This window comes from Polyodon spathula, chromosome 8 (genome assembly GCF_017654505.1).
Source record: "Polyodon spathula isolate WHYD16114869_AA chromosome 8, ASM1765450v1, whole genome shotgun sequence".
NCBI classification, from domain to species: domain Eukaryota; kingdom Metazoa; phylum Chordata; class Actinopteri; order Acipenseriformes; family Polyodontidae; genus Polyodon; species Polyodon spathula.
In genome coordinates, this window is record NC_054541.1 from 50,337,761 (window position 1) to 50,363,404 (window position 25,644).

The 25,644-nt window shown below is 49.8% G+C and overlaps 1 protein-coding gene across 1 annotated transcript; it reads right to left on the bottom strand.

The window, feature by feature from the left end:
* Positions 1-1,531: 1,531 nt before the first annotated feature.
* Positions 1,532-23,509, bottom strand: LOC121320124 (protein NEDD1-like). The gene is made up of 15 exons (XM_041258383.1): positions 23,294-23,509; positions 12,414-12,557; positions 11,648-11,742; positions 11,350-11,466; positions 10,115-10,255; positions 9,653-9,882; positions 9,101-9,302; positions 7,715-7,895; positions 7,348-7,491; positions 7,035-7,079; positions 6,671-6,849; positions 4,730-4,865; positions 4,371-4,530; positions 3,567-3,633; positions 1,532-3,077 (listed from the first exon to the last, which is right to left on the bottom strand). Exons 2-15 carry the CDS (start codon positions 12,547-12,549, stop codon positions 2,973-2,975), a joined length of 1,938 nt encoding a protein of 645 aa, XP_041114317.1. The 5' UTR covers positions 12,550-12,557; positions 23,294-23,509; the 3' UTR covers positions 1,532-2,972.
* Positions 23,510-25,644: the final 2,135 nt, after the last annotated feature.

Here is a 25,644-nt window from a genome sequence, read left to right on the forward strand (position 1 = left end):
AGCCAAGTGATGTCTATAAACATTATGACAGCTTTGAAGTGTCTTCAGGTGCTTTACTTACTATTAGAGCAACAAGAGTCTGATTTAAAAAAAAAATAAATAAAAAAAAAAAAAGGTAATATTTATTCAATTTATTTATTTTAACTACCAACATAATATATGTATGTTCAATGCCATACTTAATAATTAATAAGTTGATAAAAAGTGGGAACAAATGGAATTGGACGTTTTTGAAAAACGGAATTTGCTATTCCCAAGAATAGAACAATTAGTAGCCCTAAAGATGGTTACAACTCAAGGCAGTGCAGATGCCAGTGTTTTCTGCAGTAGTATAAAGCAATTTTATGCAGGCCACCAGTTAAGCATGCAGGCTATCTGATAACAACCGACAGGGCTGCATAGGATTAGAGGAGGTTTCAAAATTCAGACGCAGAGCCACAATAAATATCTTCTTTAGATTTAAAGTAAATTGTAAAATGGTTGAGATACTTGTGTTGGAATATCGTCTCAAAATTGTATAATGCAACAAAAATATATTAAAAGGGTTAACGAGTGGCCGAAGGTTTCTCACTGATAATTTACCCTTTCTCAGTCAAAATGGCAAGTTTCTCAGTATCTAAAAAGCATTGAGGGAACACTGTGTGTGTAAAAATAAATAAATAATATCTATATCTATATCTATCTATATATATATATATAAAACAGGGATTGATTTGTTTAATACAGAGACGGTAAAACGTGACTGAAAGACCTTTTCTTGCTCTTGTTCCCAATGCCAGGGTAACTGTTTGCACAGCAGATAATGCAATTGGGCTCACACAGTGGACAAATTTGGAAGGAACTTGTACTTTTCCCAGGTAAGATTTTAATTCCTTGGTCCTGGACCACTAAAAAAAAATGTTAATAAAACCGGCAGATTTGACGCGTTGAAGTTGTAGGTTTTTGTGAACTTCCAGGGGAGACAGTTAGTGCATTAACCTCCTGCAAACTGGGAACTCTACCCAAACACAGGTAATAGCACCGAGAGTCTTCTGAAGCTTCAGGAACATGACAAAGCTCACTCTGTTAAAGGACAGATTCCTAAACTGAATGATACGTTACAATATATCAAGGCACCATTTGTTTACCTCAGAAAAACATAACTTTGCTTTATCACTCATATCAATTTTCTAAAGTCTTAGATTTTTATTATCTAAGGCTGTTGTAATATCTTTTAATCCACTGTTGGAACGAAAGCTAGATTGCACAACACTAAAGTTACTCTTTGAGTCATAGTACTGTTTCATCTGATTGTTAGCAGATTGTACAACACTAAAGATTAAGGCTTCAATCTGCGACTTGCTGGTGATATTTCAATTATAGTCCGTGAAGTTCCACATTAGCCAGATTGCATCTTCCAGCATGCAAAACATATAGTGACCACATAACCCATTTCCACGATGTATAGCCCACTACTCACACTATCCTTGAGAATGCTTTTCAAGCCCTAACAGTAACCACAACAACACACAACAGATCAACATTTCAAATACAGAGCTCACTTTTTATTCTTTACAAATCTATACAGAAGGTACAAATGTAGTAAACATTTACGAGTTGTGCTGATTCTACAAGCCAAGGCATTTCTGGTTTGAAATACAAAAGAAAGCTGCAGCAAAGCTGATGAAATGACAGAGACTCCACTCCATTGCGTGTTCTCTACACACCCAGGTTTAAAACTGTAGCATGCAAGTGCAATGAACTTTCAGAGCGCTTAATACTTTCAGTGCTCAACACAGCTTCTAATGTTAAGAAATATGTTGTTTTAATCTGTATCTCTCCGGTTAGCCTGGTAGTGAATCAGAAAGTTTCCACTGATGAATACATTTAAAAACTTCCCCAGACAGCTTTACTGGCCCATGAAGAAACATGCTCCAGGCCAGGGTATGGAGGGGTATCTACTGAATGCATGGGAACCTCAAGACAGCTTCTGAGCACAGCAGCAGCAGCAGCACTTAATAACCCTCCCCCTGAATATCAAGCAGTCAGGATCTGGTATTTATTGCTTTCATTTTAGTGTTAGTTGTATGGCAAGCTTTTCAGTTGAGTCAAAACAAATAAAGCAATTTTGATTTTCATAAGCAATGATCAGATGTATTTGTTTAAATAGACAAATTATACTTATTCTACCCCCTGACCAATGAAGTGGATATTGGTCTGCAAACAGCCCGTGTTTTTTACAGGCCTATCCACTGCCGACCCAAAGACTAATATTTACTGGGGAGGTTCATATTTATAAAAAATTGGGGGGGGGCAAATCGCTCCATTGAGTTCTTTGACCAAAAGGAAGCCACATGTGTCTTAATTACCAAATGGGTTACCAAATAATGAAGACTAGTAGCCATGTGACATCTGCAGATGAGTCAGGACACCAGTAAACACATCTGTAGAATCACAACTTTATAAAGGACACGCTGAACAGGTTAACAGGACTGTTGAGTCCGTGGAAATTGGTATAAACATCTGTTTACAAATCAGAAGGTATGTTTGACTAATGCATTAGAGTGAGGTATAGGAGGGAAGTGTTACTGCTGGAACTCTCGTTACAAAGAGGTAGAGAGGAGTACTGATTAATATCATCTGCATAGCTTCCTGCAGACTGGGGACTCTACCCAAACACAGGTAATAGCACCGAGAGTCTTCTGAAGCTTCAGGAACATGACAAAGCTCACTCTGTTAAAGGACAGATTCCTAAACTGAATGATACGTTACAATATATCAAGGCACCATTTGTTTTACCACAGAGGAGAGCTCTCTCGTGGGAGCAGTCAGCTCCCTTCACAGAGGAAGCGCTCCTTTATAAAGAAGCTCATCAATCTCTTCACTCACCCCACCCCAGCACTAGGCAGGGCCTCTGAAAACATGCATGTCTGTTCACATAGAAATATCCTCCATGGGACAAGCACAGTCCTGTCGGCACAGAGGGGCAGCTTTCAGAAACTGGTCCTGAGTTTTTTGTTTTCCTCTTTCAGCTTTTCAATTTCTGCCACAAGCACATCGGTAACGGAGTACCTTTCAATCAGAGAGTGGATTTCATTCTGCAAAAACAAAACACGAAAGGCTTCGTAATGCAGTTCAATGTCATGTGAAGATTTAGAAACCACACAATCTCTCAAGACAATCAAAACAACACCCTTAAGACATTCAAGTACATCTTATATTGCCATAAGCGCCAAATGCTAAAGACATGGAGAACTGCATTAACTAGGTATTGTGTTTTTTTAATTATAAAAAAAAAAAGAAAAAATGATTTTAAAAAAGCGAATGTGTTTAGTTGGCCCCGTCGAGTGTCTTCTCGTTTTGCACTTTAAAAACCTCTTGCCCACCCAAAGCGCCCCCAGAAACAACACATATGCAATACGTAAGTGACCACACCCCTAATACAAGCATGCCCACTTTTACAAATGTTTACATAAAAGCAAAAAATCCTCAAGATGGGTTTGTAATTTCGCACTTGGTATGAAAGTACTAAACTAATCCCTGTATGTAGACACAAACATTCATACACACAGGAGATTCACACGCACCAGCTGTATGTAGAACTGCCTGATCATCTCCACCTGCAGGTTCACAATATCCCTGTGACAGGATTCTCTAAAGAGAACAAAAAAAAACACCATTATGTTCCAAAGCATAAAACAAAAGGGCAGTTTAAGAAAAGTTAGGAAAAATGAACAAATGTCAGCCAACCTTTATCTTATGTTATGGAAAAGATTGATACATTTGAATACTGGCAAACTGGAAGCATACAGAACATTTCATAAAAATTGCTTCTTACAAAATAATAGTATATTGCAATGCATCACCTCGTAATCACACTTTCAATTACAAACAAAAAATGGAACGGAACTGTATATAGTATATGAGAATACTTCACTACAAAAATCACACTTTTAATTGTAGTCTGTGGCTCCTTAGCTTTATATCATCCGCTGGGCAACGGTGGGGTTCAGTTTGTTACTGTCTGCCTGTTTGGCACTTTGATTTTACAATTTAATTACATTTCCAAAGCCCCTATAATAAATAGAACACGTCAAGGCACTGAAAAAGACAAGAAACAGACTTAGTCAAAAAGCAAGGGTAAGAATACTGTTGTCGAGAAATAGACTTTGCAGATTATACAGAACTTAGTAGTGGCAAAACGTCCATGAATTAAAATAAATAAATACATTTAAAGTAATTGGACAAGTGTAAATAAAGCATAGCAAAAGCATGGTAAAGCACAGGCAAGCACTGTAAAGAATAGCACATTAAAAACATGGCAAGCATGTACTGCATACTTCTTTGAATATATTTAGCCCATGTGAAAAGGCATGTGCCAGGTCCTGTACCTGAAGTCTTCCAGCGTCTCCTGGATCATGTTCCTGATGAAGTGGATCTGAATGGAGGTCAGCGGCGCACTGCTGCTGTCACTGCCGATGGTATCGGCAATCCTCTCCGACAACGAGGAAGCCACTCCAGCAGCAGAAACTCCCGGGCTTGGGCTCAAATCTTGAGAGACAAACAAAGAAACCGGGTTAATTCGGAACACCGTCGTCACACATCCTCCAGCACGGTTTATTTCATGCTTTGTTTTAAAATCTAAAGTATTATTTCACTGCAGGTTAATGGAGTGGGTAATGCAGCATTGTGTGCAGGTTAAGGTGGTAATCCAGTGGCCCTCGTGGGTTAGTTACTGGTTCTTACTCACTTGGTACAGAAGGCAGCGCTCCGTTCACTGGAGATTCGTACTGGACATCCTTCTCCCTCATGTCTGGAGATTTAAAGCTGGCCAGCATCCCTGGAGTGTTCATGCTCACTGGCTCAGTGGTGGAGCTGCTTGAAATCTTAGATTGAACACACATCAGAAAGTCAGTTTGCAGCATTGCCATAATCCTACTTACTGTATTAATCAAATACATTATGCTGCAGCTATGAGCACCCTGTTTCACACCTGCAGGAATTTATTTTCTAATATTTAAAATTAGAGAACCCAGAGACTAAATGTCCTGATTTGTGAGAGGGGTGAATCAACCAGTAGCAGCCACACGCAGAACGAACTCAGATAGGGCTGCTGACTCAGGTTAAATTTGTTTTCACTTTGTGCAGAAACGTGATCAGAAATGCACTAGTTAAATATGCAACAAGCATCCCCCATCATGCTGTAAATATAAAATTAGAGCTATTGGTAATATGAAAAAGTATATTACCACCTACATTCACTGTTAAACTGTAACCTTCTACATACAAGCAGACAGACAGACAACTGCCTCCATGCACCCCCAGATTCTGATACTCTCAATAACTTGTGCTAAAGAAAGTAATTTGCACCCAGTCCTGGTTTCAGAACTACCTTCAAATTTTAACCCTTTAGACCTTATATGGGACCAGGTCCAACGTTACAATTTTCACTTTCCGGTCCGATGTCGGACCCTGTCTGACATCATAAAAAAGACGTAAAGCACCAGTCTCTAGTCGTTTTTTCTCTGGAAAAAGCAGAGAAAACCTTTCAATGGCTGATTGAGACCAATAGGAGCCCAGTGAAGCGGAAAAATAAATAAAGAAATAAAGAAATACATAAAAGGGGCATGTGATGTAGTGCCTGCCCGGCCCCTATAGTTTGTGATTTGCATTATTGTTTGTTTTGGATCGGTAGGGAGAGGGTTAAATTCCTCCCTGCCAAATACATGTGAGTGAGTCTGCAGGGTTGGATCTGTGAGTAAATGTGTTTGTGTGAGGAATGCGTGGAATGTGCCTGGACTAATGAAGTGTTAATTAATCATTTAGTCCAGGCACCTGTATAAAAGGAGATTGGTTGGAAGTGAGCGGACCTGTTTGGCAGTGGTGAGTGAGAGTGAGCGTGTGTTAGCAGTGTTTTTGCTAGCTGTTTATTAGTGATTGTTTACATTGTTTTGTGTGTCTATTTGGCCATCGTGCCCTTTTGTTTTGTGTGTTGACTATGATTTAATTAAAAGTATTTTATTTGCTGCACTTTCCGACTCTGTCTCCTCACTTTGGCTACCTTGCCACAGGGCGTATCTGACAGCCCCATGCACCACAGATAACACAGACATAAACAAAAGAGACAGCTGCTTCTGCATCCAGCGCTCAGAGAATATCACTGACATCTCCAGAGCTTTTGGAGATATTATAGTAATAAAATAATGACTTGGGCTGCATTATTGAGGAGGTATGTGAAAAATACAGCGAACAAGGGGTGGGGCTTGGCTGAAGATATAGTACTGAGTGTCCTTTTGCGATTCAGTGACTTTTAAACCTGTTTTACTCTGAAAAAAAAAATAATTAAACACCGCGTGTGAAAATAAATTGAACCTGACGCACCTGGCAAGCGCTGAATAAACGAACCGCTAAGGGTTAAATAAGTTGAAGCTACATGGTCAACAGTAAGTAAACCTACAGATGTGACTCAAGCATGATGTGAAATGTCAGGGCAGATTTAGTAGAGGCCTGATTGTTCAAACTCCTGACACTTAGTTATTTCAATAATACACCTAAACGAGAAGTTCTGAAAGCCAAAGTCTGGGTGCAGGGCTAGTGCGAGTTTCAAGCCCTGATCAGTGGTTCTCTAGATGGTTGTTTAACACAGTAAAGGTGGATGTGAACAGGTGGATGTTGTGGAGGCATGCAGTACCGTCTTGGTGTCCTGGAGTCCCAGCTGTGCCTGGCTTCGTTTGGGTTCCTCCTCCTCCTCTCGAACTGGCTGCGGGGAGTCCCCGAACATGTTGAAAGGGCTGGTTTGCACCGCGGAAGTCCCCAGAGGAGCTCTGCGGGCAGGCAGTCCGCTGGTGAACTGGGAGAGGAAATCCAGCCCTGAGAAACAGAGGAAGAGAAGACGAGTGGCACAAACACAGCCATTAACCAGGCATTGCGCTGGGGACGAGTTGCATGCAGGCAGTCACAAACAGGACAGGTGAAGAACAATGTAGCACGCACTCTCTCAATGCACTTTACATTTCAAAGATTTTTTAAAAGCCTTGTCGATTGTAAGGACGTACCATCTCCTTTCGAGCAGTCTCCGCTTCCTTTCTGTGTGGTGTAATCTAAAGAAAGAAAGAAGCAAACAATGATAACCTTCAGTTAGTGTTCTGGGATGCAGGCTTTGTACAAACTGGGAGAGTTCCAAACTCCTAAGGAGTACTATAGAGAACCTTAGAAAAAAAGTCATTGTGGTTTGTGATGGCTTTACATAGCAGGTACATCAGGTTTTATAGCAATCCCTAAGCCAAAGTATTTTAAATTAAACTAGCCCTAATGTCAAGAGCCAGTGTAATATTGATTCTCCAGAAACCAGCAGTTCTGGTGCCTTACCGTCTCGCACTGGAGAGAGCACGTCACTCAGGCTGTTTCTCCCCACGGTGTCGAATTTTTCCAAGCTGGGAAAGCGGTTAATGCTCTTCAGACTGTCTGTCTCTTTTGATGGGAAGACATCCAGGCTGGTGCTGCGAGGCATTTCTGTTATAAAATATTGGATACAAGCAAAGATGAAATAGGTCAGGTGAGCAAGGCATAAAACTGCACTGTACACAAAGATTCTAATTCAACTTCATGAGCTTCAATTACCAATGCAGACATCTGCAATTACATCATTCAAAACAACAACATAACAGTTTTGTAAAGGATTATATAAAAACACTCCTGCATTAGAGAGAAAGGCAGACAGCCAGTTTCTCCCAACCTGAGTTATGTTGCCTCCCGTCTCCTCTCTCCCCAGATGCCGGTGTACCGGATGTGTGCTGGGCTGCTGGTGCTGCTGGTTTCTGGAGAGCCTCTCTTGTGCTGCTCTGGACTGTAGCTCTCTTATAGGTGCTGGCAGACAGAGCAGTGGAGGACTTGCTTGCAGAAGTTTTGCTACATGACTGTAAAAACAAGGGGGACATATAACAGTTAAGACCAGGGATGGAAATAAGACTCCCACTGCAGGGCAGTGTTATTCCATTCCTGGTTTTTATTAAGACACACCTGAACCTGTTACATACACAATGTGGCTAATCAAGTTTGTATTAAAACCTGAAATGGGTGGAACTGCTATGTAATAGGAGTCTTGTTTCCATCCCTCGTTATCACCACAGGCATACCATTTCTATTGACTGTGCAGATGTAACATTTGAGTGTGTGGTCCTTTTGAAAAAGCTCAAGGTTGCAGACGTACACAAGAAAAGAGAAGTAAACTCAAAACGGCAGGCTGTTACTGTAGTATAGGAAAGATAACTCTACTTAAAATAGCATTTCACTCTCAGCATCGTTCTGCATGTGTCAGCACTGGAAATTACACTGTGTTTTGTAGTTTAGATGACAGTAAAATAAGCTGAACACTAGATGTAATGCATAGTAAGAATGTATTAACACCACCCTCCAGTGGCAAACGCCTTATGCGTAATATTTTTTGTGTGAACATACACAAACTGTACAATAGATTAGCAAAATATATAAAAGTCAGAGAGAGAGACCTAGGAGTTTATGTTGACTCAGAAATGTCTTCATCTAGACATGTGGAGACATTATAAAAAAAGGCCAACAGGACAATTGGATATATTGTGAAAAGTGTTGAATTTAAATCAAGGGAAGTAATGTTAAAACTGTGCAATGCACTAGTAAGACCTCATCTAGAATATTGTGTTGAGTTCTGGTCACCTCACTACAAAAAGGATATTGCTGCTCTAGAAAGAGTGCAAAGAAGAGCAACCAGAACTATGCATGTCACATGCAGACATGCAAAATTCTAAAAGGTATTGACAGTGTCGATCCAAGGGACTTTTTCGACCTGAAAAAAGAAACAAGGACCAGGGGTCACAAAAGGAGATTAGACAAAGGGGTATTCAGAACAGAAAATAGGAGGCACTTTTTTACACAGAGAATTGTGAGGGTCTGGAATCAACTCCCCAGTAATGTTGTTGAAGCTGACACCCTGGGATCCTTCAAGAAGCTGCTTGATGAGATTTTGGGATCAATAAGCTCCTAACAACCCAAAACGAGCAAGATGGGCCGAATGGCCTCCTCTCGTTTGTAAACTTTCCTATGTTCTTATTTTCTCAGCTGGTAACAGGGAGCTGCAGACACTCGCCTTGGTCTGGGAGGGGGAGTGCTGGAATTTTAGGCACTGCACAGACGTCTTGTGGGCGGACACAGTCTTCACTGGAGACGTTAGCATCCTGAGATCATACAGGTAGATCTTCCCTCGGGACGAGCCCACCGCCAGGACCGCTCCGTCTGGCATGAAGTCTATCGCAGTGAGGGGGGACTCTGCCACCATGCCTCGCAGGACCCTGAGGAGGACAGACACACGCATTCTTCACACCTTAACAACCATTTACAAGAACGGCTTTCCAGACCCTGCAGCTGACACCTCTGTACCTGTGTGCCACACAGAAATTCTAACCGGAGCGACAGCGATTGGAAGAGAGTTCCAAAGAAGGAAGGGAAGGAAGCTAGCATCTCTATACAAGCTAGCATCTCTACATAAGTTAGCATCACTCGGTTCCGTGCACCTCATTACAAAAATAAAAACTTTGGCATCATTTTTATTTTACCTTTCAAGGGAATGAAAATGCAAAAAATATCCTTATTGCAGCCAAAGCATGTGCCCCAGAGTGCTGCCTCATTGAAGAGCACTCACTTCTTGCTGGAAGTGTCATAGCAGATGATCCTCTTATCCAACCCCACGGTGACAAACAGCAGCTCGTTAGCGGGAGAGAAGCACAGCCCGCAGGCAGGAGCCTTGTGAGCGCTTTCAAAGGTGTGCTGGGGTTTCTGAGTGTTGGCGTCCCACAGAACCACTGTGCCACTGTCAGACACACTGCCCATCAGGGACTTCTTCACAGACGAGTATTTCAAATCCTGGATAGGCTACACAACAACATGATTTACTTCAATAGAATAATTGTTTTAAAAGTGGTAAAGAACACTGTGTTGTCGGTATCGCAGTGTTTAAAATGGAAACACATTACCTTCTCTTTTAAAAGTCTGGATCACAAATCATGCATATTAATATTCTCTTGTCATACATAGTGGTTGACTTGTCATGTAGAACCTCCCTTTTACTCCCCCTTCCCAAATCATCTAGGGGTAAAGGGCCTACCTGTGTGCTCCCATGACCAAAAGGAGTGCTGGACAGGTTGGTGGTAATGCTGTGCAATATAATTTCACCACTTGTTGACCCAGAAGCAATGTAGCTATCGTTTCCATTGAAGGACACACAGGTAACTACATCCTTGTGATCCTGATGAGAAGGGTCAAACAGCACAATTTAGCAACCAGACCAGATTGAGAGCATGAAGGCAACACAGCAGTGCAAGTGTCACAGCATTTACAGTTAAAATCCACAGAGCATTGTAAAGTAAAAAAAAAAAAAAAAAAGGAAAGCAGACACACATATCAGTGTAAATCACAACATTACTTGACATTTTGGCAACTTGTATCTTAGTTTACCTTTTATTATGTTTTTGCTGGTTGAGTGCAGTAAGTTATGGGTATAATTAAACAAGCAGCTATGTGTTTTTACATGTTTGAAGTACAGCTCGTTTTACAGGTTTATGTGAATCTTGTTCTAAGCAACTTGATTCCTACCAAATAACTGGTGACAAAAGATTTACCATAGAAAAGGTACAATGTGTTAAATTGAACCCCTCTCTGTGCACAAGCGGCTCCTGAACCCCTCTCTGTGCACAAGCAGCTCCTGAACCCCTCTCTGTACTCAAGCGGCTCCCGGACCCCTCTCTGTGCACAAGCGGCTCCTGAACCCCTCTCTGTACTCAAGCGGCTCCCGGACCCCTCTCTGTGCACAAGCAGCTCCTGAACCCCTCTCTGTACTCAAGCGGCTCCCGGACCCCTCTCTGTGCACAAGCGGCTCCTGAACCCCTCTCTGTACTCAAGCGGCTCCTGGACCCCTCTCTGTGCACAAGCGGCTCCCGAACCCCTCTCTGTGCTCAAGCGGCTCCCGGACCCCTCTCTGTGCACAAGCGGCTCCTGAACCCCTCTCTGTGCACAAGCGGCTCCTGAACCCCTCTCTGTGCTCAAGCAGCTCCTGGACCCCTCTCTGTGCTCAAGCTGCTCCTGGACCCCTCTCTGTGCTCAAGCAGCTCCTGGACCCCTCTCTGTGCTCAAGCTGCTCCTGAACCCCTCTCTGTGCACAAGCGGCTCCTGAACCCCTCTCTGTGCTCAAGCAGCTCCTGGACCCCTCTCTGTGCTCAAGCTGCTCCTGGACCCCTCTCTGTGCACAAGCAGCTCCTGAACCCCTCTCTGTACTCAGTGCACAAGCAGCTCAACAGAAGTGTGTTTACTGAAGGGTTTTGAATACTGCTGTATTGACTTTACCTTGAGGGAACGGTGCAGCTTCTTAGATTTCAGATCCCAGATGTTGACGGTGTTGTCAAGGCCACCGCTCACAATGAACTGGGACGTGGAATTTAAATTGACACAGGTCTGTCTTTTCTGAAATCCAGTAAAAAAAACAAAAACACTCCTTACATAAAATCCAATAACTTCACAGACATGACCCAGAATTCCATGCTAAATAAACAAACACAGTTCAACACATCTGTATTGTATTTATTGGTTGATCCCATTGTAATATTGGAAGGTGTTAATAAATTATACTGTATGCTGTACTCACCCCTTCAGCAAGGTCCAGAACAGGGACTGGGGAGGACTTGCAGCTTGATACCACAATTTTATCCCCACTAGAACAGGCACTGACCAGGAAATGATGTGAGCCAGGAGTCAAGGCCATTGCAACATAGGCAACTGATCCCTTATATCGCATTTCAACAGGCAAGTCACACAGGACAATTCCCACCATCTTCATTACCATTTTAAACATATGAACATGTATCTGTTTTCAACACAATCACAGACCCATGTCAGCTTCCATAAGAGACAGCAAATGTCCAAACTGTACACACAAACTCCAGCATCACTCATATTAAGGTGCTCTGCTATTGAAGACTGATGACCAAACTTTCCATTAGGAACACATTTAAGCCTTGCAGTTTACACAATACAACAGCTATTTATACAGTACTTAGGATCTGTACGGACAATATTTTCTCCTAGGGGTACTGTAAATTCAGTTGTACGAACTAATATGCTGGATTACTGTAGAGTTACTATAAAGGGCCATTGGATTTCGATCCATCACTGCCCAGTGTACATGCCGTTGGGATGCATATCACACAGCTATCCATTTTTCCTTGCTCAGATTACAGAAACGTGCTGCGTTTGGTTTGGTCAAATGTGCGTGTTCAGATTCCAGTGCTCTGTTGTTAGTCCCTACATGCATAACCACCTTGTGGTTTCAGACAATAAATCATTTAACTTTCTAAAGGTACTGTTACTACTGAACTATTTAATTAACCACTGCCTCAGTGTGTGAAGGATATTGTTGGTGCTCCAGCAGACTCTGGAGACAGGGTGAGTGGAGGCATGGGGGTTGAACTGATCCACTACTGTCATCGACGATGAGTTCCAGATCTTTATATCCTCCCCCGACGACACCAAGCGGATACTCTCCTCCATGGCAGCTCCTGGAAATTCAAGCAAGATCCCACGCATTGACTGACTGAGACACTAGCAACCCCATCTTCTTCCACACAAACCCATAAAGAGCAGTGATCCATAGGAACACACAGGGCTATTTCTTACAAGGTCAAGGCAAGAACTTGACATCACTTAATAACCTGCTTATTACAGAATGTCAAATAAAATACCATTACAATAGAGATTGATGAAGTGGTGTGAATGCAGAGACTGACAAGGCAGAAGAGTATGAGAGAGATTGCAATGACTCTTGTTCCCGTTTCTACTTTACATCACTGTTCCACATTATGTCAGATGGTGTTGCGGGAACACCTGAATGGCACTGTCTGTATGTAGAGAAGCAGGTAGGGATCCCGTCTGTCTACTATAACTGAATGACAGAGCTTGACATGGGTATCTATCACTTTAAGTCTGAGCAAACAGCAGCTGTGCTCCAGAAACCCGACCCTGGTATGATCCTCTTATTGCCCCATCTGTTCAATGATCAACTAATTCTGATGTTCCAGACTGGTGTTTACTGTATCAACAGCAGTTGCTACATGTTGTTTTGCTGAGAAAGTTTCCTAACAGCTGAGTAAATCTAGCAAGGAGATGGTGATGAGCGGTCTGAACTGGCACACTGGCATAAGCAAGTCCCCCTGGCCACTGGAATCACAGCATCCTTTGCCTCCACCAAAGTATAAACACAGTACTTTCAAGAGCAAGTCTAGGCTGGGCAATATCTAACTCTACATGTGTTTCGCATTCAAGATAATTGCTCGGCTGAACTTGGATATCTTCTAAATGTATACCCACACAATCACATAAATATCCTGAGACAATGAGAAACCTATTATAGAACAAAATGAATCAATTGTACAGTAGATGATGCAGTATCTTATAGCTGTAATGGTTATAGAAGGGGAGGTTAAAGCATACTTTTAGATTGACACTAACTTACAAGTGTAGTGTCAAAATGATTACACACACAAATACACACACACACACATACACACACACACACACACACACACACACACTGCTGTGCAAAAGTTTTAGACATGCTGCATGAATGAATGAATGATGATCATTATCATTTAAGACATGTATGTTTCTGCTGCCATGCTAAGGTGAGCCTGACGTTGTTATTGCTTGATGTAGTACACTTAGAGCTGGACAGGGGGCAGAAGACACAACTGTTTGTAAAAACACATCCCCAGTAGGTCAGCATGCATAGACATGACAGGGAGCAGTGAGGGAAAACAAGAAACTAAAAGACAACCAGAAACCCTCAATGTAAGAAACTGAGCCATCTCCTCCACACCTGTCAATGTAAGAAACTGAGCCATCTCCTCCACACCTGTCAATGTAAGAAACTGAGCCATCTCCTCCACACCTGTCAATGTAGGAAACTGAGCCATCTCCTCCACACTTGTCAATGTAAGAAACTGACCCATCTCCTCCACACCTGTCAATGTAAGAAACTGACCCATCTCCTCCACACCTGTCAATGTAAGAAACTGAGCCATCTCCTCCACACCTGTCAATGTAAGAAACTGAGCCATCTCCTCCACACCTGTCAATGTAAGAAACTGAGCCATCTCCTCCACACCTGTCAATGTAAGAAACTGACCCATCTCCTCCACACCTGTCAATGTATGTATGAAACTGACAGACATCTCCTCCACACCTGTCAATGTAAGAAACTGAGCCATCTCCTCCACACCTGTCAATGTAAGAAACTGAGCCATCTCCTCCACACCTGTCAATGTAAGAAACTGAGCCATCTCCTCCACACCTGTCAATGTAAGAAACTGAGCCATCTCCTCCACACCTGTCAATGTAAGAAACTGACCCATCTCCTCCACACCTGTCAATGTAAGAAACTGACCCATCTCCTCCACACCTGTCAATGTAAGAAACTGACAGCCATCTCCTCCACACCTGTCAATGTAAGAAACTGACAGCCATCTCCTCCACACCTGTCAATGTAAGAAACTGACAGACATCTCCTCCACACCTGTCAATGTAAGAAACTGACACCTGTCAATGTAAGAAACTGACATCTCCTCCACACCTGTCAATGTAAGAAACTGACAGACATCTCCTCCACACCTGTCAATGTAAGAAACTGACCCATCTCCTCCACACCTGTCTGAATGTAAGAAACTGACCCATCTCCTCCACACCTGTCTGAATGTAAGAAACTGACCCATCTCCTCCACACCTGTCAATGTAAGAAACTGACACATCTCCTCCACACCTGTCAATGTAAGAAACTGACAGACATCTCCTCCACACCTGTCAATGTAAGAAACTGAGACATCTCCTCCACACCTGTCAATGTAAGAAACTGACTGAATGTAGGAAACTGACATCTCCTCCACACCTGTCAATGTATGAAACTGTGACATCTCCTCCACACCTGTCTGAATGTAGGAAACTGACCCATCTCCTCCACACCTGTCTGAATGTAGGAAACTGAGCCATCTCCTCCACACCTGTCTGAATGTAGGAAACTGACCCATCTCCTCCACACCTGTCTGAATGTAATACTACCACATGTGTTTGTTGTATTAACGTCCATCTTTTGGTCGAGTGTCTATGTCACCGATGAGGTAAACTAGTGCAAATGAACTGAAGCTCTCCTGGTGGTGAGGCGTGCATTGGAAAACATCCATTCAATATGCCATTGTGTGTAGCGTCAGGTCTGCACTGAATACACAATGCATCACTGTGACGGAAAGATGAGTTCTGGTGATGAATCTTCCTCCCAACCTGTGAGGGCGCTAAAGAACGGGAGGAGAAGCATCTGGAAGGGCTGGCCTGACAGTTCGTTTCCGGGTCAGGGAAGTGGGTCAGCCTGGAGGGAAGCGCGACTCTGTTGTAAGACCGTATTGATTTGAGAGATAAACGAGAGGCATCTCGATATCATGCGGGATTACATATAGGGGCCAGGGTAACGCTGGTCTTCTCCTTCGTTTGGGTAAATGTTCGGAGAGAGAAGGAGCGAGAGAGGAGCTCTCGGTGTAAAGAGAATTACGTGTTGTGTATTGTTGTGTTTGTTTTGTAATTGTCTGCGTTTTGCACCACCAGACAGTTAACTCACCGGTCCGGAGCTGTCGACCAGGGTCAGCACAATCCGGATCACCACTGCACGGAACCGTCACGAAATACAGTGTCTTCACCCACCACAAGCACGTCTGCACTCACCCAGGACTGGTGACCGTGTGTTCGTTTTGTTCGGGACTGTGTCTGTGTTATTGCTATCCCCGTGCTTTACACATTGTTGTGTATAGCCGGGGATTTATTATTTAACGGTCACCAGACCTGGATTATAAATAAAAGCACCTTTTCACTGGAAACTGTTGTCTGCCTGTCACTCCTGCATCGCATCACCGTTATACCTGTTCCCCTCCACTAGCCACTTTGCCACAATCACTCACTGCCTACTGTGTCAGAACTAGCAAGACGCACAACAACAACAGCAGAGGCACGGCACAGCACAGCACAGCGATTTCAACTGCAGGCAACAACACAATCCCTGTTGATCCCAGTCTCTAACCCAGAAGCAGTCTGCCTGCTAGCACTGGTATCTATTTGCCTGTGTTTTTCACGTCACTGTCGTGAGGACAACTTCACAGGACTCAACTGTGTAACAGAATTACACCCAGCAACTACGGAACTGCAGCCTAGACCGGTATATTTTTTTGATTGTTGTTACACACTAGAATAAAATGTATATGATTAACTCGGAAACAACTGTCTTTGTTGTATTTATCAAATCACACATATTTTCCATATATTTGTTCAATCTTTGTATTAAAGCTAATTAATGCATACGTATTATAACACAAGTTGTTTTCCTGTGAAGTGTCGTTTTCTGCTGAAACAGGTGTCTTGCACTAAACGAGTCTTGTACAGTCCGGTTTGTTGGTTACTAGATTCGTGTTTATTATTTACACCAAGAAGCACAGACAGGGGCTCTGAGGTGATCTGAGGGGATCTGAGGGGCTGTGCGCGGCTCTGAGGGGATCCGGGGGGCTGTGCGCGGCTCTGAGGGGATCCGAGGGGCTGTGCGCGGCTCTGAGGGGATCTGGGGGGCTGTGCGCGGCTCTGAGGGGATCGGAGGGGCTGTGCGCGGCTCTGAGGTGATCTGAGGGGCTGTGCGCGGCTCTGAGGGGATCTGCGGGGCTGTGCGCGGCTCTGAGGGGATCTGGGGGGCTGTGCGCGGCTCTGAGGGTGATCTGGCTCTGGGGCTGTGCGCGGCTCTGAGGTGATCTGGGGGGCTGTGCGCGGCTCTGAGGGTGGGGCTGTGCGCGGCTCTGGGGGGCTGTGCGCGGCTCTGAGGTGACCTGGGGGGCTGTGCGCGGCTCTGAGGTGATCTGGGGGGCTGTGCGCGGCTGTGCCGAGAATACTCCACTATCCTTCCCCGCCACGCGCCGATACCCACTAGCCCTCGCCGAGTGCACTCGCCGAGACTCCACTCGTCCTCCCGCTACACGCGCCCGATCTCCCCTATACCCCCCGAGGACGGACAACACGCGCCATACTACCCCCCCTAGACCGCCCCTACGCGATACACGCGCCAGGCCCGAACAGAGTCAGAAGAAGAGAGCCCCCGAAGAGGACAAGGGGACTGCGGAGAGTGAGAACTCCAACACTAAGACCCCCCGAGCAAAGAGAGAGAGCACGCGGGTCCGTGACAACTCAACTAAGATCCTACCCCAGAGCCGAAAAAGCACGCGGCCAGGAGAGACTCCCACTGCCTCCCCGACACCGCCGAGACTCCACTAGCCTCCACCACACGCGCCGAACTCCACTAGCCTCCCCGACACTCTCCGAACTCCCCTAAGCCTCCCCCGAGCACGCGCCGAGCTCCCCTCGCCTCCCCGAATACTCTCCGGAGACTCCATAAAAAAAGAAAAAAACTAGCGCGCCCCCGAGCCACGCGCCGAATGACTCCACCTAACCCCCCGACACGCCCAAGCTCCCGCTAACCCCCCTGAGCACCGCCGAGACTGCCCCTAACCCCCGACACGCGGCCGAGATCCCTAGCCCCCCGACGGACGCGCCGAGGGGAACTCCGGAGCTATACCCCCCGACAAGCCCTAGACTCCCCTGGCTCTCCCCGAGTGCAACCCCGAGACTCCCCGAGGACCCCTAACGCACTCTCCGGATGACGCCACTGAGCCTCCCCGGACAGGCCGGTGCCAAGAGACGTCGCGACTAGCCTCGCGACACGGGGCCCAGGACGCCCTAGCCGGGGTGAGCCCCTAGCACGCTGCCGAGTGACTCCGGCGCTAGGCCTCTAGCGCCCTCCTTCCCCCCCCCCCACCCCCCCCCCTCTCGAGGCGTGCGGGGCCGGGACTCCACATAGTAGAGCGCCCCCGGACACGACGTGCCCTAGGACTACCACGACTAGCGTCCCCAGCGGCGGGGCGCCGTGACTCGCACTAGGGCGCTCCCCGAGGCACGACGCGACAGAAGCTCCACAGCGCTCCGTAACACGCGCCGAGAACTCCACTAGACCCCCCGGACAGAGGGGGCGGCCGAGACTCCACATAAGACGCCCCGACCACACGGGCGTGCCGAGACTCCGACTGGACGCGTCCCGACGAAGCGTGCTGCGCGGAGGACTCCACTAGTACCCCCGCGGAGTGGGGGGTGGGCGAGGCGTGCGTCCGGACGAGCGTCCGACGTAGCCTCCGCAAGAACAGACAGCTCGCGAGACGGGATCACCAAACCAAAGGCCACCACACACTACCAAATCTGCACAAAAGCAGAAAACAGCGCTCGCGAGACTCCAGGCTGCCGTCGGGCGTCGAGCGGGCCGCGGCGCGAGGGACTCAACAACTTCCGTCGGCGTCGACACGCGAACCGGCATACTGCCACTAGATCAACGTAGACCCGCGAACACTCGTGGCCGAGTGACTGCCACTAGCCCCCCAGACGACGGGCTGCCGAGACTCCACTGATACCCCCGATGGGCAGCGGCGGCGCCGTGGAGAGACTGCCGACTATGCGCTGGGCCCCGGTGACACGCGGGGTGCCGCAGGGTACAGTCGGCGCCTTACTCCGCCTAACACTGCGCCGAGACTGACGGACTGGGCTGTCCCGAGGGGCTCTGGCGAGGTGACGGGGGCTACTGCGCGGCTGAGGTAGCATCTGGGGGGCTGTGCGCGCTGTCGGAGGGGCTGTGCGCGGCTCTGAGGTGATCTGGGGGGCTGTGCGCGGCTCTGAGGTGATCTGGGGGGCTGTGCGCGGCTCTGAGGTGATCTGGGGGGCTGTGCGCGGCTCTGAGGTGATCTGGGGGGCTGTGCGCGGCTCTGAGGTGATCTGGGGGGCTGTGCGCGGCTCTGAGGTGATCTGGGGGGCTGTGCGCGGCTCTGAGGTGATCTGGGGGGCTGTGCGCGGCTCTGAGGTGATCGGAGGGGCTGTGCGCGGCTCTGAGGTGATCGGAGGGGCTGTGCGCGGCTCTGAGGTGATCTGGGGGGCTGTGCGCGGCTCTGAGGTGATCTGGGGGGCTGTGCGCGGCTCTGAGGTGATCTGGGGGGCTGTGCGCGGCTCTGAGGTGATCTGGGGGGCTGTGCGCGGCTCTGAGGTGATCTGGGGGGCTGTGCGCGGCTCTGAGGTGATCTGAGGGGCTGTGCGCGGCTCTGAGGTGATCGGAGGGGCTGTGCGCGGCTCTGAGGAGGTGATCTGAGGGGCTGTGCGCGGCTCTGGGGCTGATCTGAGGGGCTGTGCGCTGGCTCTGAGGTGATCGGGGGGGCTGTGCGCGGCTCTGAGGTGATCTGGGGGGCTGTGCGCGGCTCTGAGGTGATCTGGGGGGCTGTGCGCGGCTCTGAGGTGATCTGGGGGGCTGTGCGCGGCTCTGAGGGGATCTGGGGGGCTGTGCGCGGCTCTGAGGTGATCTGGGGGGCTGTGCGCGGCTCTGAGGTGATCTGGGGGGCTGTGCGCGGCTCTGAGGTGATCTGGGGGGCTGTGCGCGGCTCTGAGGTGGGAGGCTGTGCGTGGCTCTGGGGGGCTGTGCGCGGCTCTGAGGTGATCTGAGGGGCTGTGCGCGGCTCTGAGGTGATCGGAGGGGCTGTGCGCGGCTCTGAGGTGATCGGAGGGGCTGTGCGCGGCTCTGAGGTGATCGGAGGGGCTGTGCGCGGCTCTGAGGTGATCGGAGGGGCTGTGCGCGGCTCTGAGGTGATCGGAGGGGCTGTGCGCGGCTCTGAGGTGATCTGAGGGGCTGTGCGCGGCTCTGAGGTGATCGGAGGGGCTGTGCGCGGCTCTGAGGTGATCGGAGGGGCTGTGCGCGGCTCTGAGGTGATCGGAGGGGCTGTGCGCGGCTCTGAGGTGATCGGAGGGGCTGTGCGCGGCTCTGAGGTGATCGGAGGGGCTGTGCGCGGCTCTGAGGTGATCGGAGGGGCTGTGCGCGGCTCTGAGGTGATCGGAGGGGCTGTGCGCGGCTCTGAGGTGATCGGAGGGGCTGTGCGCGGCTCTGAGGTGATCGGAGGGGCTGTGCGCGGCTCTGAGGTGATCGGGGGGGCTGTGCGCGGCTCTGAGGTGATCGGAGGGGCTGTGCGCGGCTCTGAGGTGATCTGGGGGGCTGTGCGCGGCTCTGAGGTGATCTGGGGGGCTGTGCGCGGCTCTGAGGTGATCTGGGGGGCTGTGCGCGGCTCTGAGGTGATCTGGGGGGCTGTGCGCGGCTCTGAGGTGATCTGAGGGGCTGTGCGCGGCTCTGAGGTGATCGGAGGGGCTGTGCGCGGCTCTGAGGTGATCTGGGGGGCTGTGCGCGGCTCTGAGGTGATCTGGGGGGCTGTGCGCGGCTCTGAGGTGATCTGGGGGGCTGTGCGCGGCTCTGAGGTGATCTGGGGGGCTGTGCGCGGCTCTGAGGTGATCTGGGGGGCTGTGCGCGGCTCTGAGGTGATCTGGGGGGCTGTGCGCGGCTCTGAGGTGATCTGGGGGGCTGTGCGCGGCTCTGAGGTGATCGGAGGGGCTGTGCGCGGCTCTGAGGTGATCTGAGGGGCTGTGCGCGGCTCTGAGGTGATCGGAGGGGCTGTGCGCGGCTCTGAGGTGATCGGAGGGGCTGTGCGCGGCTCTGAGGTGATCGGTGGGGCTGTGCGCGGCTCTGAGGTGATCGGAGGGGCTGTGCGCGGCTCTGAGGTGATCGGAGGGGCTGTGCGCGGCTCTGAGGTGATCGGAGGGGCTGTGCGCGGCTCTGAGGTGATCGGAGGGGCTGTGCGCGGCTCTGAGGTGATCGGAGGGGCTGTGCGCGGCTCTGAGGTGATCTGGAGGGGCTGTGCGCGGCTCTGAGGTGATCGGAGGGGCTGTGCGCGGCTCTGAGGTGATCGGAGGGGCTGTGCGCGGCTCTGAGGTGATCTGAGGGGCTGTGCGCGGCTCTGAGGTGATCGGAGGGGCTGTGCGCGGCTCTGAGGTGATCGGAGGGGCTGTGCGCGGCTCTGAGGTGATCGGAGGGGCTGTGCGCGGCTCTGAGGTGATCTGAGGGGCTGTGCGCGGCTCTGAGGTGATCTGGGGGGCTGTGCGCGGCTCTGAGGGTGATCTGGGGGGCTGTGCGCGGCTCTGAGGTGATCGGAGGGGCTGTGCGCGGCTCTGAGGTGATCTGGGGGGCTGTGCGCGGCTCTGAGGTGATCGGGGGGGCTGTGCGCGGCTCTGAGGTGATCTGGGGGGCTGTGCGCGGCTCTGAGGTGATCTGGGGGGCTGTGCGCGGCTCTGAGGTGATCTGGGGGGCTGTGCGCGGCTCTGAGGTGATCTGAGGGGCTGTGCGCGGCTCTGAGGTGATCTGGGGGGCTGTGCGCGGCTCTGAGGTGATCGGAGGGGCTGTGCGCGGCTCTGAGGTGATCGGAGGGGCTGTGCGCGGCTCTGAGGTGATCGGAGGGGCTGTGCGCGGCTCTGAGGTGATCTGAGGGGCTGTGCGCGGCTCTGAGGTGATCTGGGGGGCTGTGCGCGGCTCTGAGGTGATCTGGGGGGCTGTGCGCGGCTCTGAGGTGATCTGGGGGGCTGTGCGCGGCTCTGAGGTGATCTGGGGGGCTGTGCGCGGCTCTGAGGTGATCTGGGGGGCTGTGCGCGGCTCTGAGGTGATCTGGGGGGCTGTGCGCGGCTCTGAGGTGATCTGGGGGGCTGTGCGCGGCTCTGAGGTGATCGGAGGGGCTGTGCGCGGCTCTGAGGTGATCTGGGGGGCTGTGCGCGGCTCTGAGGTGATCTGGGGGGCTGTGCGCGGCTCTGAGGTGATCGGGGGGGCTGTGCGCGGCTCTGAGGTGATCGGAGGGGCTGTGCGCGGCTCTGAGGTGATCGGAGGGGCTGTGCGCGGCTCTGAGGTGATCTGGGGGGCTGTGCGCGGCTCTGAGGTGATCGGAGGGGCTGTGCGCGGCTCTGAGGTGATCGGGGGGGCTGTGCGCGGCTCTGAGGTGATCGGGGGGGCTGTGCGCGGCTCTGAGGTGATCGGAGGGGCTGTGCGCGGCTCTGAGGTGATCGGGGGGGCTGTGCGCGGCTCTGAGGTGATCGGGGGGGCTGTGCGCGGCTCTGAGGTGATCGGGGGGGCTGTGCGCGGCTCTGAGGTGATCTGGGGGGCTGTGCGCGGCTCTGAGGTGATCGGAGGGGCTGTGCGCGGCTCTGAGGTGATCGGGGGGGCTGTGCGCGGCTCTGAGGTGATCTGGGGGGCTGTGCGCGGCTCTGAGGTGATCTGGGGGGCTGTGCGCGGCTCTGAGGTGATCTGGGGGGCTGTGCGCGGCTCTGAGGTGATCTGAGGGGCTGTGCGCGGCTCTGAGGTGATCGGCTCTGGGGCTGTGCGCGGCTCTGAGGTGATCGGGGGGGCTGTGCGCGGCTCTGAGGTGATCGGAGGGGCTGTGCGCGGCTCTGAGGTGATCGGAGGGGCTGTGCGCGGCTCTGAGGTGATCGGAGGGGCTGTGCGCGGCTCTGAGGTGATCGGAGGGGCTGTGCGCGGCTCTGAGGTGATCGGAGGGGCTGTGCGCGGCTCTGAGGGTGATCGTGAGGGGCTGTGCGCGGCTCTGAGGTGATCGGGGGGGCTGTGCGCGGCTCTGAGGTGTGGGGGGCTGTGCGCGGCTCGGGGGGGCTGTGCGCGGCTCTGAGGTGATCGGAGGGGCTGTGCGCGGCTCTGAGGTGATCTGTGGCGGCTCTGGGGCTGTGCGCGGCTCTGAGGTGATCGGGGGGGCTGTGCGCGGCTCTGAGGTGATCGGAGGGGCTGTGCGCGGCTCTGAGGTGAGGGGCTGTGCGCGGCTCTGAGGTGATCGGAGGGGCTGTGCGCGGCTCGATCTGAGGGGATCTGGGGGGCTGTGCGCGGCTCTGAGGTGATCGGAGGGGCTGTGCGCGGCTCTGAGGTGATCTGAGGGGCTGTGGGGCTGTGCTGTGCGCGGCTCTGAGGTGATCTGGGGGGCTGTGCGCGGCTCTGAGGTGATCGGAGGGGCTGTGCGCGGCTCTGAGGTGATCGGGGGGGCTGTGCGCGGCTCTGAGGTGATCTGGGGGGCTGTGCGCGGCTCTGAGGTGATCGGGGGGGCTGTGCGCGGCTCTGAGGTGATCGGAGGGGCTGTGCGCGGCTCTGAGGTGATCGGAGGGGCTGTGCGCGGCTCTGAGGTGATCGAGGGGCTGTGCGCGGCTCTGAGGTGATCTGGGGGGCTGTGCGCGGCTCTGAGGTGATCTGGGGGGCTGTGCGCGGCTCTGAGGTGATCTGGGGGGCTGTGCGCGGCTCTGAGGTGATCGGAGGGGCTCACACACGCACCTAGTTCACTCGAGCTCGTCTGTCGCCTTCTTCTGCTACTCTCTCCAGGGTGGCGTGGCTGTCCGGTGTCGCTGTTCAGTTCCCGGTGTGTTTGAGGTCCTTCGCCCCGGTATTTGTTGTGTTTCAGCGCTCTTCCCCTCTCCCTCTGCTCCGAGTTGCAATAAAGTTTCCGGAAGCCCGCAGGAATTTCCGCGCCCGTCTGCTCCACAGCAACCGCCGCTACGGCAGCCCGGCAGGGCCAATACACGCCAGAGAAACGGAGAACGCGGTTCGAATTGTGAGCTGCTCTTGAAAACTGAATACGGTACTCCACAATCACCTCAATATATAACACACTTTGCGGATTACTTCAGTGTTTTGTAAGGATAACGCATTCTTACACGTACTTGTAGAGCACTGTAGATGAAATGCATTTTTATATGTCATAAAACGTGTATATGCCAATAGGGACTCCCATTGTATGTCTTTGTGTTGTTTTGTAAGTGTTTGTACTGGTTTGTGTTTGTTTGTAGTATTTGTATTGGTTTGTATGTCTTTGTGTTGGTTTGCAAGTCTTTGTTTGTGTTGTTTTGTGTGTCTTTGTGTTGTTTTGTAAGTGTTTGTACTGGTTTGTGTGTGTTTGTAGTATTTGTATTGATTTGTATGTCTTTGTGTTGTTTTGTAAGTCTTTATCTGGTTTGTTTGTGTTGTTTTGTAAGTCTTTGTACTGGTTTGTTTGTGTTTGCAAGTCTGCAAGGGGTTTCGTTTTTGGAGGGTTATGTAACTCTTCCTCAATGACAATCCCTATTTAACCCCTTCAGGGAAGTGTGCACTCTTGAACACAAACATCTGTCACACTTCCTTGAGTTTTGTTTCAAAATTCAACTCCTTGTCCTGTGTAATCTGATCTTCAATGTAAAGAACCCATGCAAACGCCAGATTTATATACCGGTGTTTCTTACAACTAAGTGAAAAAAGAAGAAGAACTAAACTAGCTACCACCTGCAGCACAGCAAGCGTTATTTCATTTACTTACTGCTGGCTTCATAGAACTTCTAAAAGTAAAATTAGGTAGTAAAACAAATGCATATATTGGGGTCTGTCAACCCAGTCAATAGGGTGACAAGAATAAGACAATGACAGTGGGATTGTTATAGTTTAAGGCTCAGCTATTGTCTAATCATACCATTTCAAACCATTTCAGATTGGCAGATTCATTAAGTATTATACAACAAATTCACACATAAATACATACATGCTGTTTTTTATATATATATATATATATATATATATATATATATATATATATATATATATATATATATATTTCTGTGAAATGAACAGTTTGCAGGACTCAAACCAGGACGAGTTCTAACACTGTCTGGTTACTTCACCATCTTCACAAGTTCCAGGCCAGGGTAGACCTCTCAATATTCCCAGTGCCTCAGCAGTATCAGTGACAGCAGTGCCTGGATGAAAGCGGAAACCTGCACAGAGCAGCTGGTGTATAGGGTCCCTCAGTACAGCATAAACCTAACCCAGCGGCTCCCTCAGTACAGCATAACCCTAACCCAGCGGCTCCCTCAGTACAGCATAACCCTAACCATAACCCTAACCCAGTGGCTCCCTCAGTACAGCATAACCCTAACCATAATCCTAACCCATTGGCTCCCTCAGTACAACATAACCTTAACCGAGCAGCTCCCTCAATACAGCATAACCCTAACCCAGCAGCTCCCTCAGTACGGCATAATCCTAACCCAGCGGCTCCCTCAGTACAGCATAATCCTAACCCAGCAGCTCCCTCAGTACAGCATAACCCTAACCCAGCGTCTCCCACAGTACAGCATAACCCTAACCATAATCCTAACCCAGCGGCTCCCTCAGTACAGCATAATCCTAACCCAGCAGCTCCCTCAGTACAGCATACTATTTGTCTCCATTTAAGCCACACTAAGATACTAACATCTTGAAATCTATTCAAGTGATCTAAAAAGCAGCAGATGTGAACAGTGTACTTGGGTCTATATTCATTGATTTCTGACTCTAAAGTCAAGTAGAATGGTAGAGGATGTATTATCTAAATGATTTAAAGAACAGCAGCATTTAGATCCACTACTCTTGATGGATTGAATACAGTTCAGTAAGTGACTGGGAGCGGAGATGTGAGTTGAACCCTGGATCTGCAGTGGTGCTGGGGTGGCTCAGTGGGAGCACCCTCCCTGGACCTCGCACACCCTGTAATGGTTCTTATCTGGGATGCTGATCTCTGATCTGTGCAACACAATGAATGAACACACAGGTGCTTCTACAGGCAGACTGACAGGCTGCTCGGGTACCTGGAGCTGGGAGTTGTGGGGGATCTCCTCTTC